The sequence below is a fragment of the Dermochelys coriacea genome, chromosome 12 (assembly GCF_009764565.3).
Source record: "Dermochelys coriacea isolate rDerCor1 chromosome 12, rDerCor1.pri.v4, whole genome shotgun sequence".
NCBI classification, from domain to species: Eukaryota; Metazoa; Chordata; order Testudines; family Dermochelyidae; genus Dermochelys; species Dermochelys coriacea.
The window spans coordinates 9,091,150-9,113,076 of NC_050079.1; the positions used below are offsets into that span (position 1 = coordinate 9,091,150).

General features: G+C 38.1%; 1 protein-coding gene across 6 annotated transcripts in view; it reads left to right on the forward strand.

Moving 5' to 3' along the window:
• The window catches only part of CBFB (core-binding factor subunit beta), a 64,502-nt gene that overhangs the window by 21,645 nt on the left and 20,930 nt on the right, over positions 1-21,927 (forward strand). For all 6 annotated transcript variants that reach the window (XM_043494826.1, XM_038368667.2, XM_043494825.1 and 3 more), the window contains one exon: positions 18,095-18,211. In XM_043494826.1, the coding sequence (XP_043350761.1) occupies positions 18,113-18,211 (99 nt within the window). In that variant the 5' untranslated portion in view covers positions 18,095-18,112. The remainder of the gene's footprint in view (positions 1-18,094; positions 18,212-21,927) is intronic.

Sequence of the window (21,927 nt, forward strand, 5' to 3'; positions counted from 1 at the left end):
ACAATTTTAATTGTGCTAGTATGATTTGTTAGTGAAATGCATGCATAGTTATAGTTAGACTTTGGAAATATTGGATTTTTATCCGTAAATGCTGATTTCACCGTACACTTAGAAACCAACAAAAATATTTCCATTGATGATTAGAATTTACAGATAGGCAAAGTAAGAAAAATACGGTGTGAGAACTTACTGCAGTTTGATTTAAGGATATTTACTTAGACTTGTGAAGTTGATAGTTTGCGTTTTAGTGGTGATAAAGCTTTTAAGTTTTTGAATCTCAACATCTGTCATTGACACCCTCCTTAATTTTCTGAGAAAAATTAATAGATAAAATAAACATGAAATTATATAAAATAAAATTATATGAAATTGAAATTATATAACATAAAAATCAAATTCTGCCAAGCCTAGTTTTATAGAAGTGCAGAAGCATTTGTCTTTTTAATATTGTGTCAAAATGACAGCATTGTTCTTTTAAAAACATATGTATTGCGCCTCGTTAAAATTAAAGAATTGCAGTTTTTCAAAAACTGCCATTTGCGTAGTAGAGAGGATAAGGTTTAAGTTTAAAAGCCTTTTCAGGGTTTGGTCAAGTATAACGTATGCCCCATGCCCAGTCCAACAGTTCAGAATTTTTGATTATGGGAATTACTCCAGGTTTGCATGTTGGTACCTGTATTCCAGAATGCTACTGTATCAGGTTGTATCTCTTCAGAAAATAATTATGGGGAAGTAACTATCTCTCATTTAAGAATACAGTTTCGGTACAATTAAATTTTAATTTTTCTCCACTGACTTCTAAACACAGCACTGATGATTTTTCATCAAGGAATAAAACCTGTAGTACTGGAAAATTTTATTAATCATGTCTGTTCTGTTATTGTTAGCAGTTCTCTTCAGACCAACTGTGTAGTTCATTAAAACTGCTAATTGTTTGTTTATTGTAATCAAATATTTAACAATCCTGGAAAAGGTATCATGTTTACTTAGTCACTGTAGTAGCAAAAGATACAATATGACTCTCACTTTTCTAAAAGCTACATTAGAAAATTCTATGCAATTCACTGTAGCAGGAAAAGTGTTTTTTTGTTATTTCCTTATGTCTCAAACGCAAACTCATAAGAACACGAACAACCATACTGGGTTGGACCAAAGGTCCATCTAACCTAGTATCCTGTCTTCGGACAGTGGCCAATGCCAGGTGCCCCAGAGGGAATGAACAGAACAGGCAGTCATCAAGTGATCCATCCCCTGTTGCTCATTCCCAGCTTCTAGCAAACAGTGGCCAGGGACACCATCCCTGCCCATCCTGGCTAATAGCCATTGATGGACCTATGCTCCATCAACTCATTTAGTTCGTTTCTGAACCCTATTACAGTTTCATAACTTAAATGTATCAGTGACTTACTTTGGCAATATGGAAAGCAGTATTTTCATAGCTTCATAGATACTAAGGTCAGAAGGGACCATTCTGATCATCTAGTCTGACCTCCTGCACAATGCAGGCCACAGAATCTCACCCACCCTCTCCTACGAAAAACCTCACCTATATCTGAGTTATCAAAGTCCTCAAATCATGGTTTAAAGACTTCAAGGAGCAGAGAATCCTCCCTCAAATGACCCGTGCCACATGCTACAGAGGAAGGCGAAAAACCTCCAGGGCCTCTTCCAATCTGCCCTAGAGGAAAATTCCTTCTCGACCCCAAATATGGCGATCAGCTAAACCCTGAGCATATGGGCAAGATTCACCAGCCAGATACTACAGTATTGAAAGTTGTCTGTCATAGTTTTGAACTTCGAAGCAAGTGTTTTTCTAGCTGAAGCTGACAAATTGTGTTAGTAAAAATGAATGGCATTCCATTAATATTGAAATGCTAAATACTTTTTAAAAACAATGTCCTGAAAAATTATTTTTTTGTTTGTAATTAAAGCAGGCACCATTTAAATGTTGCTAAGCTGCTTAATGACAATCCATCAGCTTTTGCTATGGAACATGCTTTTGGAAGATGCTCTAGGATTTGGAATAAATATCCCCTTTACAAGACTTAGTTACTCTGAATCTGAATCCATATTTTTATATTGAGTGGCTATACTGAGGGAATGCTACTATTTGTTTGCCCAATAATTCTTCCAAAATTGGAGAGCTAAAATATAGATGTAGTCAGTGTTGGCGTTCTTGGATAGAAATTATTGCAGCATTTTTCGATATTCATTTTAGCAGCAGAATGTTCTGAAGAGTTAGCATTTTGAGCCTGATTATCAAAAGTAGTTCAGTATTCATTTAAATGGTCAGCTATGAATCTGTTCATTTGTGTGTGAGAAGACTCCCATTACACACCTAAAACTACTGAAAATTAGCACTGTTTTCCTTCCTTGTTCTTGAGTGTTGAATATGGCAGGTGATAGACTCATTGCTGAAGTTAAAACTAAATGACACACTTTTCTGAGAATGTAGAGGGTGGAGTTGATTCACCGTATATCATTCTTGGAAACCATTTGTTTCTTAATTTAGCTGTAACAAGTTCCAAGGTACAAAAACAGAATGAGCAAAGGATACTTTGCTCTGTGGTGGGAGAGGGAAAACTCACCGGAGTTTATAAATGTTAAATAACACTTTGATTTGCTTAATTATAAAGAGCTGTCTAAATAATTTACAGATTAAATATTTAATACTAGGTTCAAATATCTTTAATACTTGGCCATCCAGAATTTTAGCAAAACTGCACTAGAGTTTATTAGCAATTCATAAGGACTTCTGGAAAGTTTGCAATTCAGTTGTTTAAAGAGTATTTTATCCCTTTTTTTTAATTCAGCAAAACTCAAAATGTCCGATTTTTTTCTAGCCCTGAAATACTGAATTATGAAATGCTGTTTTTAAAAATACATAATTTTTCTTATTTTATATAAAATGGTAAAATTTCTACTATACAGTCCAGCATGTAAATGTTAAATGCTAACGTACCATAATGTTCACTTCCATATGTTTCTTCAGGGTTTCCTCAGTTTCCCAAGGCTAATGGCACATAGTAAATATAAACCTTGATTTTGAACTCTAGCTTTCTAAAAATTGTGGAATGTGATTTACAAAATTAATATTGTGTTTTGGATATGAGGTGTAGGTGACCTACTGCAAGGGGGGAAATGGTAGAATTGCAATCATATTTAACCAAGTGGGAGGCACTGTACTACAAGATCATGGAAGATGTTCAAATAAGTAACAACCAAAAGACTCATTGGCTTACTGTAGCTCAATAAAAAGGGGGAAAATACCCATGGTAAAATGATTGCAGTTTTGTCTACAAAGCATGGTGACATATACTGGGTGGGGAAAAAAGTCATACCCATTGGAGATAGGGCCTAGTTTGTCAGGCATTGAGTAGCTTCCTTTTCATCTTCATGAGATTTGTTTTTAAGACCAAATTTAAGTCACTAATTTGGCTAAATTTAGCTTTCAAAAGGATGACTTTTTTGTTTTAAGAATTTTCTCTAGGTGATTGAGAGTTAAAATAGATTATTTTTTCTTTTTAAACAGACAACTTTCAAGAGAATGAACTTGTTAATATAATGTATATTCAGAGTGCCCATGATGTAACACCTCTGTTTAGAAAGAACTAGGTAAGCAACCCAGAATTTAGAATATTTATATGACAATATTTATATGAAACTTTGCATTAATGTCACCAATTAATATATATATCTAAGAATCTGAGGTCAGAGAGATTAATTTCAGCCTTTTGTCCAGGAATACCAAATAAAATAAGATAAAAAAAAATACCTTGCATATTGACATAATTTAGCAATTTGAGAGTTCACTTGGTATAATGATAGTGGAAAAACTAATAGCACTGTCTTGAGCAGGATGTATTGTATAAGTCACTAGTCAATTACATAGTCACACTTGATCTAAATCAGTATTTGGATCGTGGTGTATTGTGTACAAGTCCAGTGTGCCATCTTGGTTCTTTATTTTTGTTTTCTTATCACCATAGTCTGCAGTATTGATAGCCAGAATTACTCTTTCCCAGATGATGATTTAAGGGTTGACTACAAATCTTCATAAATTAAAATGTATCTGTTTTACTTAAAAAAAAACTATTTTGTAAAAGTAATAAACTGTGTTTAGCTCTAAGATTAAAAAATCATGTGCCCCTTACTGGTTCATAATGTGTTTAAAAATTTGTTGGAGACTTATATCATCCATTTGAAGTGAGTCCAATGAGAACTTGATCTTAGTGTGTTGATTATAGTAACAATGTAAAAGCCTGCGTCTTTTAGTGATTGCTAATATAACCTTAATGTACTGTTTCTTTATTGGAGAAAACTAGTTGGCACAGAGAGCATAATGAAACTAACAGACATTCTGATTAGTTCTGTGTCACCTGTAACTGGGTGATTATTTTTTCTTTAGTTTCTTTGAACAGATGTATGTGAATGATCAATATGTAAAAGTATTATCTGAAGCAGGAGTTTTAGGTTGACTGCTCTTAAGCTATAAACTTGTTTTAAACTTTGCTAATTAATCTGCATGTCACAATTACTGTTGTAGCCCATCCTATTTTACCAAAAGGATTTATTTTTAATGATATGCAAGTACTACTTTTTAAAATAAAAATTTAACAAGTTAAAGGGCATTTTTTCCTAATTTACATTTTCATATACAAGTTAATCTTAAAATTTATTAAAATATTGGAGGAGAAAGTTCCCATCCCCTCATTTAGTGCCATAAATGCTATCATACAAAGTGTTAATGTGTTTTCACCTCACAAGTGGCCTCCAGAGCATATTCTCCAACTTGTAAAGTAAGAAGCTTTGTGACTCTCTAATGATGTTGCCACATGTTATATTTGAGGACTTTAGTAGAAGTTAAATAGCAGATAATGCAAGTAAACATATATAAAAAAGTTTAGATTTTCTGAGGTAAGGTAATTGAAAGCTAAGGATGGATACATAACTTCCTAACTGAAAATTTTACTTGCTTCTCTTGAACAGAGTTTGCACCTTTTAACTAGTGGGCCCTGTACATAAACCAGGTTTTGAGTAAATGAGATGATAAAAAGTTAGGCTTACCCTCATGAAATTCCTCTGACTGGGAGCAAACATTTTATAAATATTTCTTACACAGGAGACAATGTTTAGTAAATGAAACCATTGGAGAGACTGCTGTTTTTAAATAGCTAGTGTTGGGTATGATTCAGAGACAGGTGGGATCAACACTGGAATTTAATTACTGTGATCAACCAGCAAACAGGCAGTTGACCAAACACTTACGAATGAAGAGATGCATGTGATGAGACTGGGACAATGAGTCAGAGCTGAGTGTCTTTTAAAAGAATGTATCTTGGTCCAGTGTGCTGGAATATGATAGAAAACAAAAGAGAGGGGGACATACTGTTTCACTGGGGACTGTTATTTCCTGGGGGATTAAGTTTGTCACAGTGGTGGCTGTGGCTGCTGTTTAGTGTGCTGATTCATTAGTCAGTGGGTGATGAGAACTGTGTGCAATCTGTGGGGGAGGAAATGGCTCAGTTGCTTTAGGGAGAGGCAACGCTTCTTTTTGTAACTGCAGGATGTGTGGATAAAGTGTACAGATAACATCTGAATCACATCTGGTAAATCACCCTGGTATTGTGTGATAAGGATTTACAAGAGGACTTAAATAGGATGAGAAACTGGGAACTAGGTTTAGTGTCTTGAATACAAATAAATTGATGCTTTATCTCTTTCTTTCAAAACAATTCAGAACTCTCCTCTTGTCTAGTTAGTAAATGCAATGGGACTTGGTCATATTTTAGTTCTTCAATATGCACTGTACTGAATCTTTTACAATCAGTCCCTTGCCCTTTCAGAGGGGGAATTGGTCATGATAGGGCAGTGGATTGCATGAGCATGAATTTTGAGGAAAAACACTTTACAGTGTAAATTATGAGGGGAGTAATAGTAACACTTTTATGTTTAGGTTGCTTAACATTTTCCATTTTGTTAGAAATTTTTTTAAAAGTGCAGTGTTTTTTTTAAAATACACAGTGTGTTTGTGGCGTGCTTGCTGCTTGACTGAAATATACCATGTGGTCTGTTTATTTGGGGGACCGTGTGCTGAGCCTAGTGGCCTGCTAGGCAAGGCTGAGAGCTTCTTAAACAGGCTTTGATCCCTAAGCCCTTCAGCACCCATCAACCCTTAACTAGGTGACGGGGCTACTCAGGAAGACCAGGGCTTTAAAAAGCCCACCTCTAAGCGACCCAAGGAGCTAGCAGACAGGAGCAGCGGACAGGGGAGTTCTGTGAGGGAGCTCTCCAGGTGAAGGAGGAGCAATTACATGACCCTTGGGATAAGTTTGTTGTCTGTAGTGTGTTTGTGGGATCAAAGCCTCAACAAAGGAACAAGCTGCATGTAGGTACCAAGGACATAGGAAGGATAGGAGAGAAGTCCTGGAGGCCAAATTTAGGCTACTAGGTAAGAGATTGAAGTCCAGAACCTCCATGGTCGCATTTTCTGAAATGCTTCCAGTTCCACGCACAGGGGCAGTTAGACAGGCAAAAACTGTAGGATCTCAATGCATGGATGAGATGATGGTGTAGGGAGGCGGGATTTAGATTTATTAGAACTGGGGAAGCTTTTGGGAAAGGGGGAACCTATACAGGAAGGATAGGCTCCACCTAAACCAAAATGGAACCAGATTGCTGGCATTTAACATTAAAAAGATCATAGAACAGTTTTTAAACTAAGGGTTGGGGGAAAGCCAGCCAGTGCGGAGGAGCATATGGCTTGGACAGAGACATCCCCTAGGGGAAAAAAGAAAAGGAGTACTTGTGGCACCTTAGAGACTAAAATCGGATGCATCCGATGAAGTGAGCTATAGCTCACGAAAGCTTATGCTCTAATAAATTTGTTAGTCTCTAAGGTGCCACAAGTACTCCTTTTCTTTTTGCGAATACAGACTAACACGGCTGCTACTCTGAAATATCCCCTAGGGGAGGATCTATTAATGGAGAAGTCTCTATGTCCTACTAAAGAGGAGAGAATGGAAGACGACAAAATACGGGTAGGATCTGATGAGAAACAGTCAAATTAAATAGTCCCATTCAATTACATCATGTAATAGCAGACAGCTAAAAAGTGACAAGGTTTTAAAGTGCTTATATACAAATGCTAGAAGTCTAAATAATAAGATGGGTGAACTAGAGTGCCTCGTATTAAATGAGGATATTGATATAATAGGAATCATGGAAACTTGGTGGAATGAGAATGATCAATGGGACACAGTAGTACCAGGGTACAAAATATATCGGAAAGACAGAACAGGTCGTGCTGGTGGGGGAATGATGCTATATGTGAAAGAAAGCATAGAATCAAATTAAGTAAAAATCTTAAATGAACTGTACCATGTAATCTCTATGGATAGTAATTCCATGCTCTAATAATAAGAATATAGCAGTAGATATATATTACTGACCACCTGACCAGGATGGTGGTAGTGACTGTGAAATGCTCAGGGAGATTAGAGAGGCTATAAAAATAAAAAAACTCAGTAATAATGCAGGATTTCAGCTATCCCCATATTGACTGGGTACATGTCACCTCAGGACAGGATGTAGAAATAAAGTTTCTTGACCCCTTAAATGACTGCTTCTTGGAGCAGCTAGTCCTGGAACCCACAAGAGAAGAGGCAATTCTTGATTTAGTCCTAAGTGGAGCACAGGATCTGAGCTGAGAGGTGAATATAGGTGGACCGCTTGGTCATAGTGACTATAATATAATTAAATTTAACATCCCTGGGGAAAAACACATCAGCAGCCTAACACTGTAGCATTTAATTTCAGAAAGGGGGGACTACACAAAATTGAGGAAATTAGTTAAACAGAAACTAAAAGGTACAGTGCCAAAAGTGAAATTCTTGCAAGTTGCATGGAAACTTTTTAAAGACACCATAATAAAGGCTCAATTTAAATGTATACCCCAAATTAAAAAACACAGTAAGAGAACCAAAAAATTGCCACCGTGGCTAAACAACAAAGTAAAAGAAGCTGTGAGAGACAAAAAGGCATCCTTTAAAAAGTGGAAGTTAAATCCTAGTGAGGAAAATAGAAAGGAGCATAAACTCTGGCAAATGAAATGTAAAAATATAATTATGAAGGCCAAAAAAGAATTCGAAGAACAGTTAGCCAAAGACTCAAAGTAATAGCAAAACATTTTTTAAGTACATCAGAAGCAAGAAGCCTGCTAAACAACCAGTGGGGCCATTGGATGATCAAGATGCTAAAGGAGCACTCAAGAAGGATAAGGCCATTGTGGAGAAACTAAATGAATTATTTGCCTCGGTCTTCATGGTTGATGATGTGAGAGAAATTTCCAAACCTGAGCTATTCTTTTTAGGTGACAGATCTGAGGAACTCTCCCAGATTCAGGTGTCATTAGGGGAGGTTTTGGAACAAATTGATAAACTAAACAATAAGAAGTCACCAGGACCAAATGATATTCGCCCAAGAGTTCTGAAGGAACTCAGATGTGAAATGGCAAAGCTATTAACTGTAGTTTGTAACCTATCATTTAAATCAGCTTCTGTACCAAATGACTGGAGGATAGCTAATGTGACGCCAATTTTTAAAACTGGCTCCAGAGGTGATCCCGGCAATTACAGGCTGGTAAGCCTGACTTCAATACCGGGCAAACGGGTTGAAACTATAGTAAGGAACAAAATTGTCAGACACACAGATAAACATAATTTGTTGGGTAAGAGTCAATATGGCTTTTGTAAAGGGAAATCATGCCTCACCAATCTACTAGAATTCTTTGAGGGGGTCAATAAGTATGTGGACAAGCGGGATCCATTGGATGTAGTGTCCTTAGATTTTCAGAAAGCCTTTGACAAGGTCCCTCCGAAAGGCTCTTAAGCCAAGTAAACTGTCATGGGATAAGAGGGAAAAGATCCTCTCATGGATTAGTAACTGGTTAAAAGATAGGAAACAAAGGGTAGGAATAAATGGTCAGTTTTCAGAATGGAGAGGTTAAGTGGTGGTGTCCCCCAGGGGTCTGTCCTGGGCCGAGTCCTGTTCAACATATTCATAAATGATCTGGAAAAAGGGGTAAACAGTGAGGTGGCAAAATTTGCAGATGATACAAAACTACTCAAGATAGTTAAGACCTAAGCAGACTGCATAGAGCTACAAAAGGATCTCTCAAAACTGGGTGACTGGACAACAAAATGGCAGATAAAATTCAGTGTTGTTAAATGCCAAGTAATGCACATTGGAAAACATAATTCCAACTATACACACAAAATGATGGAGTCTAAATTAGCTGTTACCACTCAAGAAAGAGATCTTGGAGTCTCTGAAAACATCTATTTAATGTGCAGTGGCAGTCAGAAAAGCTTACAGAATGTTGGGAATCTTAAAGAAAGGGATAGCTAATAAGACAGAAAATATCATATTGCCTCTATATAAATCCATGGTATGTCCACATCTTGAATACTGTGTGCGGTTCTGGTCACCCCATCTCAAAAAAGATATATTGGAGAAGGTTCAGAAAAGGGCAACAAAAATGATGAGGGGGATGGAACAGTTTCCATATGAGGAGTGATTAATAAAACTGGGACTTTTCAGCTTGCAAAAGAGATGACTAAGGGGGGGATATGATAGAGGTCTATAAAATCATGACTGGTGTGGAGAAAGTAAATAAGCAAGTGTTGTTTACTCCTTCTCATAACACATGAACTAGGAGTCACCAAATGAAATTAATAGGCAGCAGGTTTCAAACAAACAAAAGGAAGTATTTCTTCACACAATGCACAGTCAACTTGTGGAACTCCTTGCCAGAAGATGTTGTGAAGGCCAAGACTATAACGGGGTTCAAAAAAGAACAAGGTAAGTTAATGGAGGATAGGTCCATCAATGGCTATTAGCCAGGATGGGCAGGGATGGTAACCCTAGCCTTTGTTTGCCAGAAGCTGGGAACAAACAACAGGGGATGGATCACTTGATGATTAACTGTTCTGTTCATTCCCTCTGGGGCACCTAGCATTGGCCACTGTCGGAAGACAGGGTACTGGGCTAGATGGACCTTTGGTCTGACGCAGTATGGCTGTTCTTATGTCTTACAGCAGGACCTTGAAATGTAGCAGAGGGATAGTTATAGGGGGCAATAAAGTGCCTTTTGCTGGCCTCATGAAGTTCTATGCAGTGTTGTCTGCATTACAAGCTGCTGAAAATTTCCATTGAAAATTTTTGTTTCATATGGCACTGTTTTTGGCTTACTGCCAGAAACACTCAAGTTTCCAGTAACACTATGCATAATACCACCCTGATTCCTTGTTTCAGCAGTCCACAGTTTCAGCAGTCCACATAAGGAGCAGGAATTTCTGGGTAGGTACAGAGAAGTGGTTTCTCCCATCAAAATATGTTTTGGCTTAGATGAAGATGTGCTGTGCTGGGAGCCAGAAGATGATGGGTTTTGCACTTGTTTCTTCTATTAAATTAAATTAATTCTGTGCCCTTCACAATCCTTATTATTGAGAAAGGCCTCACAAGTTACATACACAAGCTGGTAATAGAACCCAGATCTCTAACATGGTAGACCCAAGTCTCATCCAGTTAGCCCCACTCTCTCTGAGGCTGCCAAATATTTATTCTTGGCTGTTATACTGCATATGTAATCCACTGTTTCAGATTGTTAGGCAGCATCCTCTAATAAGTAGTCCCCAAGGATATTCGCTTTCTCTTGCTGCTTGCTAATCTGCCTTATCTTTTAGCTGGCATGTTGGGGGGCTGCTGCAGTGCTGAACATTTAGGGTTCAAAATCTGCTACAGATGCACAAGAGGAGGGTTGTTACAGGTACACATAATAGAGATTGAGTTTTATGTTTTTTGAAAAAACATGAAAAATTACATATGACTGTTACTTAAATTACAAAATTAAGCATTCAGAAGTTAGAAAATACAGTAGCAGGTTATGGTTGCCTATGCAACTTGAATTCTGCTTTGTGTGTATACATAGCTATACAGTGTTTAGTGACATGATCAGCTGCTATCTTCACCGGAGGATCCCTGCTTCATTCAAGACAGGCTGCTCTATATATGAGGCGGCTATTTAATATTTCGTCTTAATCTCATTTTTCATTGTATGGTCCCATGTGATGGTTTTCTGCACATTATTCAAACACTGAACTGAATATGGAATTTATTGCCTTACGATCTTTTCTGTGCTCATAGCGATAATATCTGAGCTTCACAAACCAGAATGAATTTCAGATATCCTTACAAGCCACATTAGGGGGGGAAATGGAAAAATTTTGAGTAAACCATTTTAGCTTGAAAATAGATTCTCACTTAAGTTTTGATGGTATTGTTCATAACAGCTACACTTTTCAGCCTAATTTTAATCATAAACTGTAAAAATAACTTTGTAATAGGAAAGGAGAATCTTGGGGTCTTAACAGAATTACTGTAGTCTTTGACTGCCTTACTACAATCCAGCAACTTCTGAATAAATGATTTTGGAGTGCTAATATCAGATTTTAAAAGATGCCATGCCTTTGGATTTAGAGGTGGATTGGTGATAATTGCTCTGCAACAGGAATTTATTAAAATTTGTCAAGGTTTGGAAATTGAAAGGGAACCAGAAGAGTTGTATCTAAAAAGAAGGAAATATGTGGTTAAACGGTTTAGGCTACAATGGCAAGCTGTTTCCCTTCTTCCAGAAAGAGGGGAGAAAGAAGGAGCCTTTACGTTTTTCTCTAAAATAAAGGAAATTGCACCAATATGCTTGGCTGGATGTTTTGATGGGAGAAATGTGTTTCGATGTAGGGGGAAAGAGGGTGACATAAATACATAGAGCTTCCAATAAGAATAAGGTTTTATTTTTTATACAAGTAATTTGAAAATTATCAGTGTATTTATATGCAGTGGTGGTGTAGCTGCATCGGTCCCACGATATTAGAGAGAAGATGAGTGAAGGTAATATCTTTTATTGGACTAACTTCACTTTAACATATGTGCTAACTACTTATGTGAAACTGTCTGTTCTACTTTATATTTAATTGTGACACTGAGTACCTATCTCAGACCAGAGGAAGAGCGATATGTAACTTGAAAGCTTTTTTCTCTCAGCAGAAGAAGTTGGTCCAATGAAAGATATTACTTTACCCATCTTGTCTTTCTAGCATACTTGTAGTTCATTCAAAAATCCCCCCTTTCAAATTACAATTAGTTTTCACTTCTGAGTTGTTGTGATGTATGCCTCTGAAAGCAGTACAACTGAGGCTTAAAAGATGGAATCCCAGAACTTTTTGAGCAGGGGTTCTCAAACTGGAGGTTGGGACCCCTCAGGGGGTCGTGAGGTTATTACATGGGGGGGTTGCGAGCTGTCAGCCTCCACCCCAACCCCTGCTTTGCCTCCAGCATATATAATGGTGTTAAATATATAAAAAAGTGTTTTTAATTTGTGGGGGGAGGGGTCGCACTCAGAGGCTTGCTATGTGAAAGGGGTCACCAGTACAAAAGTTTGAGAACCATTGTTCTTGAAAAAAGAAAAGGAGTACTTGTGGCACCTTAGAGACTAACAAATTTATTAGAGCATAAGCTTTCGTGAGCTACAGCTCACTTCATCAGATGCATTGTTCTTGAGCTTCTCTGGTTACCAGATGACATTTAAGACGTTGGTTTTGATTTGTAAAGCCCTAAATGGTTTGCATCCTGGCTGCTTAGTTGTCTGTTTGGAACGCCATGGTATCACACAGGGAATCATCAGAGGTACTCTGCATAAACAGCTTCTAGAGTCAATGGGAGGGGGTTGGCAAGCAAGGTATTATCAGAGTGGGCTCCTTGGCTTTGGAATTCACTTCCTTTGTCTGTCTAAGACCAGATTTGGTGACTTTCAGGAAGTGCTACACAACTCTCAACCCAAGCTTTTTGTGATTGATCAGTGCAGTTAATTGGAGGGATTGGGAGGCTTGGTGAAAGAGGGGCCTTTTGGGGATTGGGAAAGCTTGTTAGCTTTGTGGTGCTTTTGTTTAAAATAATTGTATATTTTAATGAGTCTAAAATAGACACAATTGATATCCTCTTAACCTCTCATTTCCTTCTAGTTCCTATCCTCAAAAAAGCTGACTCCTGACTCTGCCTGTCTCTCAGGGCATGGCAGCATTTTAACCGGGCTGTGTAGTTGCAGCACCATGGCTGGGAGAGAGCTCTCCCAGCACTGTTTTAAAAAAAATAATAATAAAAAAAAAATAATCCCACCCCACACGAGGGGAGAAGCTCCCAGTGCTACTGCACTGTCTATGCTGTCACTTTACAGCACTGAAACTTGCATTGCTCAGGGGGTGTTTTTTCACAACCCTGGGTGAGAAAGTTTCAGCGCTGTAAAGTGGCAGTGTAGACAAGGCCTCAGAAAGCTGACTTTTGATACTACTAGTCTCCAACTGTCTCCCTTATTTCCTTTGTCTCTGTGCTCATTGAATGGGCTGTTTACAACTGCTGCTTTGTTCTCTCTCTCTAGGTACTTTGGTCCCCATTACATAGTATCTGATTTACTATATTTAAAACCTGAAACAAGATCTTTCTTTTCTATCTCAGTGTGTAGGTGAAATAATGTTTGTTTGGCACTCTGTACATGTGTGTAGTAGACCGTGTTGTGGGAAAGCGAAGTTGTATTTAAAATGTGTTTGACATTAGTAGCCTGTTTTATTTCTTGGAGCAAGTTACATAGTCTAGATTCTAGGTCCAGCTCGGTCTCCTGCACTCAAAAAGCTCCCCTCTTGGTCAGCAATTCAATTACTTAGGTGAAATGCAGCTCTTGTGGAAGACATTGTCATGGAGGGAGAGGCAACATCTCAGGTTAGCTAGGTTTTGAATAAAAGGACAGACCTTGAACTGACCTCTTGTATTCAGTGGAGAGCCAGTGCAGGAAGTGGAGTGATGTGTGTTTACAGCAACCTTTGTTTTTAAGCTGATGAACTTCTGTATTTTGTACTAGTTCAAGCCTTTTCAGGCCTTGTGGTTTGATACTGAGGTATGTTGAGTTCCAGTAACCAAGCCTAGAGTTCACAAATGCATTAATTTTCTTTGGATGGAGAATAGAACCTCTGCAGTCATTTGGTATGTTAATCTTTCTCTCCCATCCCTAGTCAGTCTCATATGTAAACAAAGACTTCATATCAATCTCTCAGAAGTAGGGGAAGTTTGGGTTTTTCCTTGTACCTCCCAGAGTGTGTACCTCTACCCTTTCTGTGGGTTTCCTTCCTTAACTGTGAAATGAGGAACTGGGGCTGGGAGGGCAGGGGTGGGGCTAGAATCCCAAATGAGTCAGGACAGGAACTGTCCTCATTTTGGGATACTGTATAGCACCAAACACAGTATTGCTCAATAAATTGTTGATTTAGTTGGTGTTGGTCTTGCCTTGAGCATGGGGTTGGACTATAGATGACCTCCTGAGGTCTCTTCCAATCCTAATCTTCTATGAGTCTATAAAATAAAAATGAGGATTGGTGCCAAGATGGACCTAAGGTTTAGCTATCACTTTGGTGCAGAAGCTAAGGTAAATCCCAAAATGGAAGTTTTTAATTGATAATTTAACCAAAATGAGTAAACAGTCCATACACGAAGCCTTGTTTTGATATTAAATTCAGTCTACTTTGTGCTGTCCGAGTTTTCACTATGCTGCAGTTTATATATTGAGTGCATAACTTTGAAGTTATCGGGAGAAACAGGAGATTTCGCTAGCTGGGCTCTTGGTAATTAGGAAGGTGTCGGAGACAATTAAGGAATGTGGAATAAGTACATTAATTTAGATGTTTTGCCTAAAATGATCCAACACTGAAATAATTAAGAATTTGTATTTATGTTAAAAGAAAAGGAGGACTTGTGGCATGGGGAAATAGTTTTATTTTGTGTAATGACCCATCTACAACCTATCCTGAAGGACGACCCATCGCTCTTACAGATCTTGGGAGACAGGCCAGTCCTTGCTTACAGACAGCCCTCCAACCTGAAGCAAATACTCACCAGCAACCACACAACAGAACCACTAACCCAGGAACCTATCCTTGCAACAAAGCCCGTTGCCAACTCTGTCCACATATCTATTCAGGGACACCATCATCAACCACACTATCAGAATCTCATTCACCTGCACATCTACCAATGTGATATATGCCATCGTGTGCCAGCAATGCCCCTCTGCCATGTACATTGGCCAAACTAGACAGTCTCTACGTAAAAGAATAAATGGACACAAATCAGACGTCAAGAATTATAACATTCAAAAACCAGTCGGAGAACACTTCAATCTCTTTGGCAACTCGATTAGACCGAAAAGTTGCAATTTTTCAACAAAAAACTTCAAAAACAGACTCCAGCGAGAGACTGCTGAATTGGAATTAATTTACCAACTGGATACAATTAATTTAGGCTTGAATAGAGACTGGGAGTGGATGGGTCATTACACAAAGTAAAACTATTTCCCCATGTTTATTTCCTCTCCCCCCCCCCCCCCCCGGTTCCTCAGACGTTCTTGTCAACTGCTGGAAAAGGCCCACCTTGATTATCGCTACAAAAGGCTCCCCCCTCACCCCCCGCTCTGCTGCTGGTAATAGCACACCTTACCTGATCACTCTTGTTAGTGTGTATGGTAACATCCATTGTTTCATGTTCGCTGTGTATATAAATCTCCCCACTGTATTTTCCACTGAATGCATCTGATGAATTGAGCTGTAGCTCACTGAAGCTTATACTCAAATACATTTGTTAGTCTCTAAGGTGCCACAAGTCCTCCTTTTCTTTTTGCGAATACAGACTAACAGGGCTGCTACTCTGAAAACAGTAAGGAGAGTGATCACTTAAGGAGAGCTATTACCAGCAGGAGGGTGGGGGGGCGAGCATTTTGTACTGATAATCAAGGTGGGCCATTTCCAGCAGTTAACAAGAATATCTGAGGAACGGTGTTGGGGGGGGGGGAATAAACATGGGGAAATAGTTTTACTTTGTGTAATGACCCATCCACTCCCAGTCTCTATTCAAGCCTAAATTAATTGTATCCAGTTTGCAGATTAATTCCGATTTAGCACTCTCTCGTTGGAGTCTGTTTTTGAAGTTTTTTTTGTTGAAGAATTGCAACTTTTAGGTCTGTAATCAAGTGACCAGAGAGATTGAAGTGTTCTCCGACTGGTTTTATCTTATCTATTGATAAATGAGTTCTTGCCAGACAGGATGCTTTCAAACTAAGTTTCCTTTTACATCTTCTCTGCACTTCCCTTTCTCTGGAGGTGATAGGCATTATCAGGATGGGATTGTATCGTAACAGCCCAATAGCAACTTCTTTCAATGAGACTAGTTTGGAATGTGAGGAGGTGACTGGTCGCTTCTCAGCTTATGGCCGCCTCTGCTGCTTAGCCAAAGATCTTAGCCTAAGAACAGGGCCTCAGACTGTCATGGCGAGAGGAGGCCCTTACACCAGCAGACAGTGATTTTGATTCTTTCTTTTATACCTCTAGAACTAGCCAAGTGATAAGAATACACCTACATTCTTAGAGTATAGGCCTTTACAAACAGGCCTGAATATCTATATCCTAACAGGTGAGACTATATAGGGGGCAGAGCAGCCTCATTACCTCAGTTCCTTCCAGCCGTGTGCCTGGTTGGATATTGACTTCTCCAGTCCCATCAGCCACAGTTGGCTGAGGTATGGAGAGAGGATGAACACAGCCTCATGCCTCCCACTTGCTCTATATGGTGTTTTGTAGTTGAGGAAGGACAACTTTTTTTAAAACGCGTAGCTGATTGGCTGGAACTTCTGTTGGGACAGAGTGTACTCGGGAAGGACTATAAAAATCTAGGCAATCCTGGCCAAAATCCTGAATTTAGAGTTCTTGACATTGTGTTCATAAAAAAAAAAAAAAAAGAGAGAGAATTGCAAGTCCCAAAGAGGTCCATAAATTTCTGCTGAGATTGGAGCTTATGGAGTATGGATAAAAACAGCTATCCACCCCAGTTTAGATGTGGCGGAAGGAAAGCGGATAAACTTTTACTCTGGGTATAATATGTCTACAGAGCAGGACAGTATTACATAGTAACTACTGAAATCTGCTTAACGTTTTCATGAGTTACACCACACTGCTGTGTTTGACATTTTAAAAAGTCAGCAAACTTCAGCTATCAAACCCCTTTAACACAATATCCATTTCTTTTTAAATTTTCTGTGAGGAGATTCATCTCTGTTATTTGGAGGGGAAATACTTCAGCTTTAAATCACAGTATCATGTACCACTATGTAGACTATAGGCTCTTAGTGACAATTACAGTTTCTCTTATTACTGTGTAAGGTACCATGCAAAGTGTGGTTAGGTAGAAATATTTAATCCCCTGTCAATTTACCTTTTACAAATATTAGAAAATAACATAAGAAAATAGGCTTCCCCAGTCTTCCGTAAATTAAGACGTGCCACACACAGTCTTTGTGGTTTGGATAGTGTATTACAGTAAGCGCTGCCTTTTTTTTCTTTTTTTAGTCTTCATTTGTTTATTTTAGGCTTGAGAAGGAAGAGAAATTGGTGTTTATTCTTTTAGTATTAAGAAAAATAAATTTGTGGCAAAAGCAAAATAAAACTCCCTCTGAGTGTAGAAAAGCGTTTTCTCTAACATTTGTCTAACACTTTAAAACAAATTTGTGATAAATCTTACATTGCTGATACTGTGCCACTATATATATAAAACAAATAACATAACACATAAAACAAATGAACGTAAGAGGTGGTCTGACAAGAAACACAAGTGACTTTAAGCGTAAGCAGCAACAAAATTTTCACCAAACACTGGTGCATACTGGTTTATAAACTGGGGAAATAACATAATTCCATTATGTATAGTGTGAAAAATACAATATCCAGATTATTAATTATAGTATTTACAGGCTTTTGATTAAAATGTAGTTGGCGGGGAAAAACGTTAAGGGGAATGTCAAGTTACCAACTAGTTCAATCATGTTTTATATGTAGCATTGCTTGTATCAGAGTAGTAATTATAGAAATATAGTTAAAAAATACAGTAACCATTTGTATATACAAACGCTTTTGAACTCAGATGCATGTGTCTGCCTATATTTCAGGTGTACTTAAAGGCACCTATGATTCTGAATGGTGTCTGTGTTATCTGGAAAGGCTGGATAGACCTGCAGAGACTGGATGGTATGGGCTGCCTGGAATTTGATGAAGAGAGAGCACAGGTAAGGCAGTCTCAAACCTTGTGGGCTACCCATGTACTGAATCTGTAATAAGTGTGACGACTACTACTTTTTAAACAAGTGCATTTTCTTTCAGGAGAGAGAATACGTGCAGTTATGAGGCTTCGGATTTAATTAGTCATCAAAGTAATCACACCCTTTCATTTTTGTGTTCTGCCTTCAGCTATGTGTAAAAAAAAAAAAAAAAAATTCACAGAAAACTTCTAGTGTGGGAATTCATTGACTTAAAAATCTGTAGTTCCAATTAAATTCATTATTAAATGAGATTGAGAGTTATTTCAGGCGTGGATCTTGGGCCATTTACACATGCTGAGAGGTGCACAGCACAAATTTTGAGTACTGTTTAAAAAAACAAAAATTCTCCACTCTGCAGGAAAGGATTGCCAAACTACTAGTGACACCAAATAGTGCAAATTCTGTTTAAAACTTATGGAAATTTTCAATGACTTATGCCATTCACCTAAAAGCAAACACAAACAAACAAAAAAGCCCATTCCAATTGATTATTGTTGTCCATCCGTGTCTCCCCACCCCCGAACAGTTTTGTCTTATTACTTTGCTTTTCTTTATCTTCTTTGTGAGCATCTGCTTTGTATAGGTATGACATCTTCTGAGAAATCTGACAATGTTACTAGTGTAAAGTGAATAATTAAGTCCTTCTGAAGCGTACAAGACTGTAGCAAACATTTACAATCTGTGGTTTCATTAGATGGGGAGATGACTCTCTCTTAAAATACAAATTGTACATAAAAATTTGATTGCATCTCTGCAAGATTATTTACTAAAGACATGGTTCGAGGACAGAACCATGTGCTTAAAAAGCATAAATTCAGAATTTAATTCCTCTGCTTATATCAGAAAGCTGATGCAGCAATTTGTCACAGCTGTTGACTGAGTCTACCTTTGCTTCAAAAGAAAAAGAATTCAAAGGTATCCAGTGATAAATAATACCAGTAAAGATCATTGCAATCATCCATTATCAACCTGCATTTTGCAGAACTATTCAGTGTTTATTTTTATAGTGTCAAAATTGTGGTAGCTGCATTAGCGATATATGAAGATATGGTCCCTGCCCCAAAGAGCTTCTGAATAAAGAGGGAGGTAGCAGATGAGGGGAAAAGATGAAATAAAAAGCAGAAAGACTGAACAGATATGTTAAGCATATATTTTGCCCCATGTGGGGGATCAGGTATCTCAGCAAATCTCTCTAATCTGTTCTTTTAGATGTGAAGTGATGGTGCCTTGATTAACTCCGTTTACTCATTCTGTTTAAAACTTTTTCCTCATGTTTAGCCTAAACATTACTTCATTAACTTGAAGCCATTGCTCCTTTGCCTAATGTTTCATTTTCTATATTGCTATTTTTAACTTGAAGGTCTTGTTCTCCCTGAGTTTCTCATCTCTACAACTATGTACAGTCATTGCATCTGCCTTAATCTATTTACATCTTTTTATCTGTCATTTTATTATTTTTGCTGCCCTTCTTTGTATCTTTCCTACTCGTTCCTATAGGTTTCCTAAACTTTTGGGCCCAGAACTACCCCCTGTTCCAGATGTGGTTGAAACAAGGCCATTTTGAATGGTAGTATTGCCTCCATAGCTTTATGTGACTTCTTGTATATAAATCATAGAATAGCATTGACTCTTTTTTGCAAAATGTTGCTGCAAAATTGTATTTACTACTTTCTCAAGATTCTACTTTAGATAGATATTTTCCAGTTAATATTTTTATTGCTTATTCGTGCTCTTCCTGGTTCAGTGTGGCTTCATATTTCTTGCTTAGATTTTGTTTCAGTAGAATTGGTACATCATTTCAGATGGGCAGTTTCTGAATATTGGAAGAAATAAACTTATTTTTCTCCAAGAATTACTTTTACAAATCCCCATCACTGGGATACATGCTCCTCTGAATACAAGGCAAGAATCATCTTAAAAACAGTGACCATTATGACCACAAGCTCCTTGTTCATGCATGGAATGATCCATGAGATTAGAAAAGGGAGGAGGGGTTGGATTCTGCAGTAGCTTGGAACCTGTTTCTCACTGTCTTGAAGACAGTAAATTTGACGCTACTGCAGAGAACCTCAAAGCACATTTGACAAACCTTTCCCCTTTGCCTTTCCTGTTTTCTTTTGGGGATACTCTTTTTTTGGAATTACTTCAGGCAGATGGGTTCCACAGCAGTATACATTTAGGTCAGGGATTCTATTCCTTTATTCCAAAAAGGAAGGGGGGGTTTAAGTCTTATACTGGAATGGAGTCTTTAAACGTAGCAATTTATTTAAAGTTCCATATGGCGATATTAATACTATAATCCCTTTGTCCTCGGGGCTCTCAATTTGAGAGATGCATATTTCCACATTTCAGAGAGGCCATGTCATTGTGAATTCATATATTTCTGAGTCAGACAGAAGCACTGTCACTAGTTGGCCTTCCCTTTTGGAATGTCCACAGCACCATGTGTCTATATGAAATGCCTAGCATTAGTGACATGGCTTTTCTCAGGAGTAAAAAGATGTTATGTCTATCCTTACATGGATGATTGATAAGAATTTGCAGTTATTCCAGAAGGGGCTGTGGTTACCTTGGAACAAATCCACTATACTACCAGCTCAGAAGCAAGCCTTTATAATGTATGAGCACTACTAAATATCTCTGTGCCTCAGATTTCACCTCATTCAAGACCTCATAGCTGTTCTGAACATGAATCTGCTAGTTCCATTGAGAACATTTGTTTCTGAGTGATACGATCTCTCATACGGGGATGGCACTTTGTCATATAACGCATGAGACTTCTTCAAAATTAATTGAATGTGCTTTCCTTGAAAAGCTGTTAGAGTGCCCGATTAGACTAACTTAAGTTATGGACTCTGCCACAGCATGTTATGTAAGGTGCTCCAATCTTTCCCCAAATACTGGAAGTTGTGATAGGCACACAGTCTACAATTAAGAGCATCAGTGCTGGCACCATCCTTCTTCAAATCTTAAAACAAACAAAAACTTAGAAGCAGAAGTATAAATGTTTTTCTGTGTAGAATCATGTATTTGTTTCACTTCATAGCTAGCACTATTTCATTTTGTTTTGAATTCTTCATTTTAATTCCATGATGAGCAGTTTGATGGTACTCCAGGGAGAACTTCCTTTGCGAATCACCAAACTCTTGGCGTTTTGCATGCTCTTGGCACCATGATCACAGACACTTCTAGAAAGCAATGAACTTTGGGGTTGTGTGCATTCTGAGCACACTGATCTGAGCTCTTGATGTTAGGTCCATGATTCCTTACCTACCCTTTGCTGTAGGTAGTGATGTTGGGAACATCCTTTAACTGTATCAGTTTATTTTGTCCAGGTAATTTAACTAATACTGCCTGTGGTGAGTAAGCAGTCCTGCGTGAACAAAGGGGTGACTGATGCCATCAACTTGTATAAAAGCTATGCTTTCATGGCGAGGGGGAATGATTTCTAGTCTTTATCATTTAAATAAGATCTGGAAATGGGCAATTAAGTTGCCCAATCAAACTTATCCCTGTCCTGTAGTGATACCATGAAAGGAAAACTGAAAAAATTGTCTTTTTTAAAAATCAATATAATCTGGAATCGCCATCTGTTGTTGCATACCATTGCTATGGGCCAGAGTTAAAACTGTTTGGGTGCCTTAGTTGTCTCTCTGCATACCCTAACAAATTTGGATTTCTTT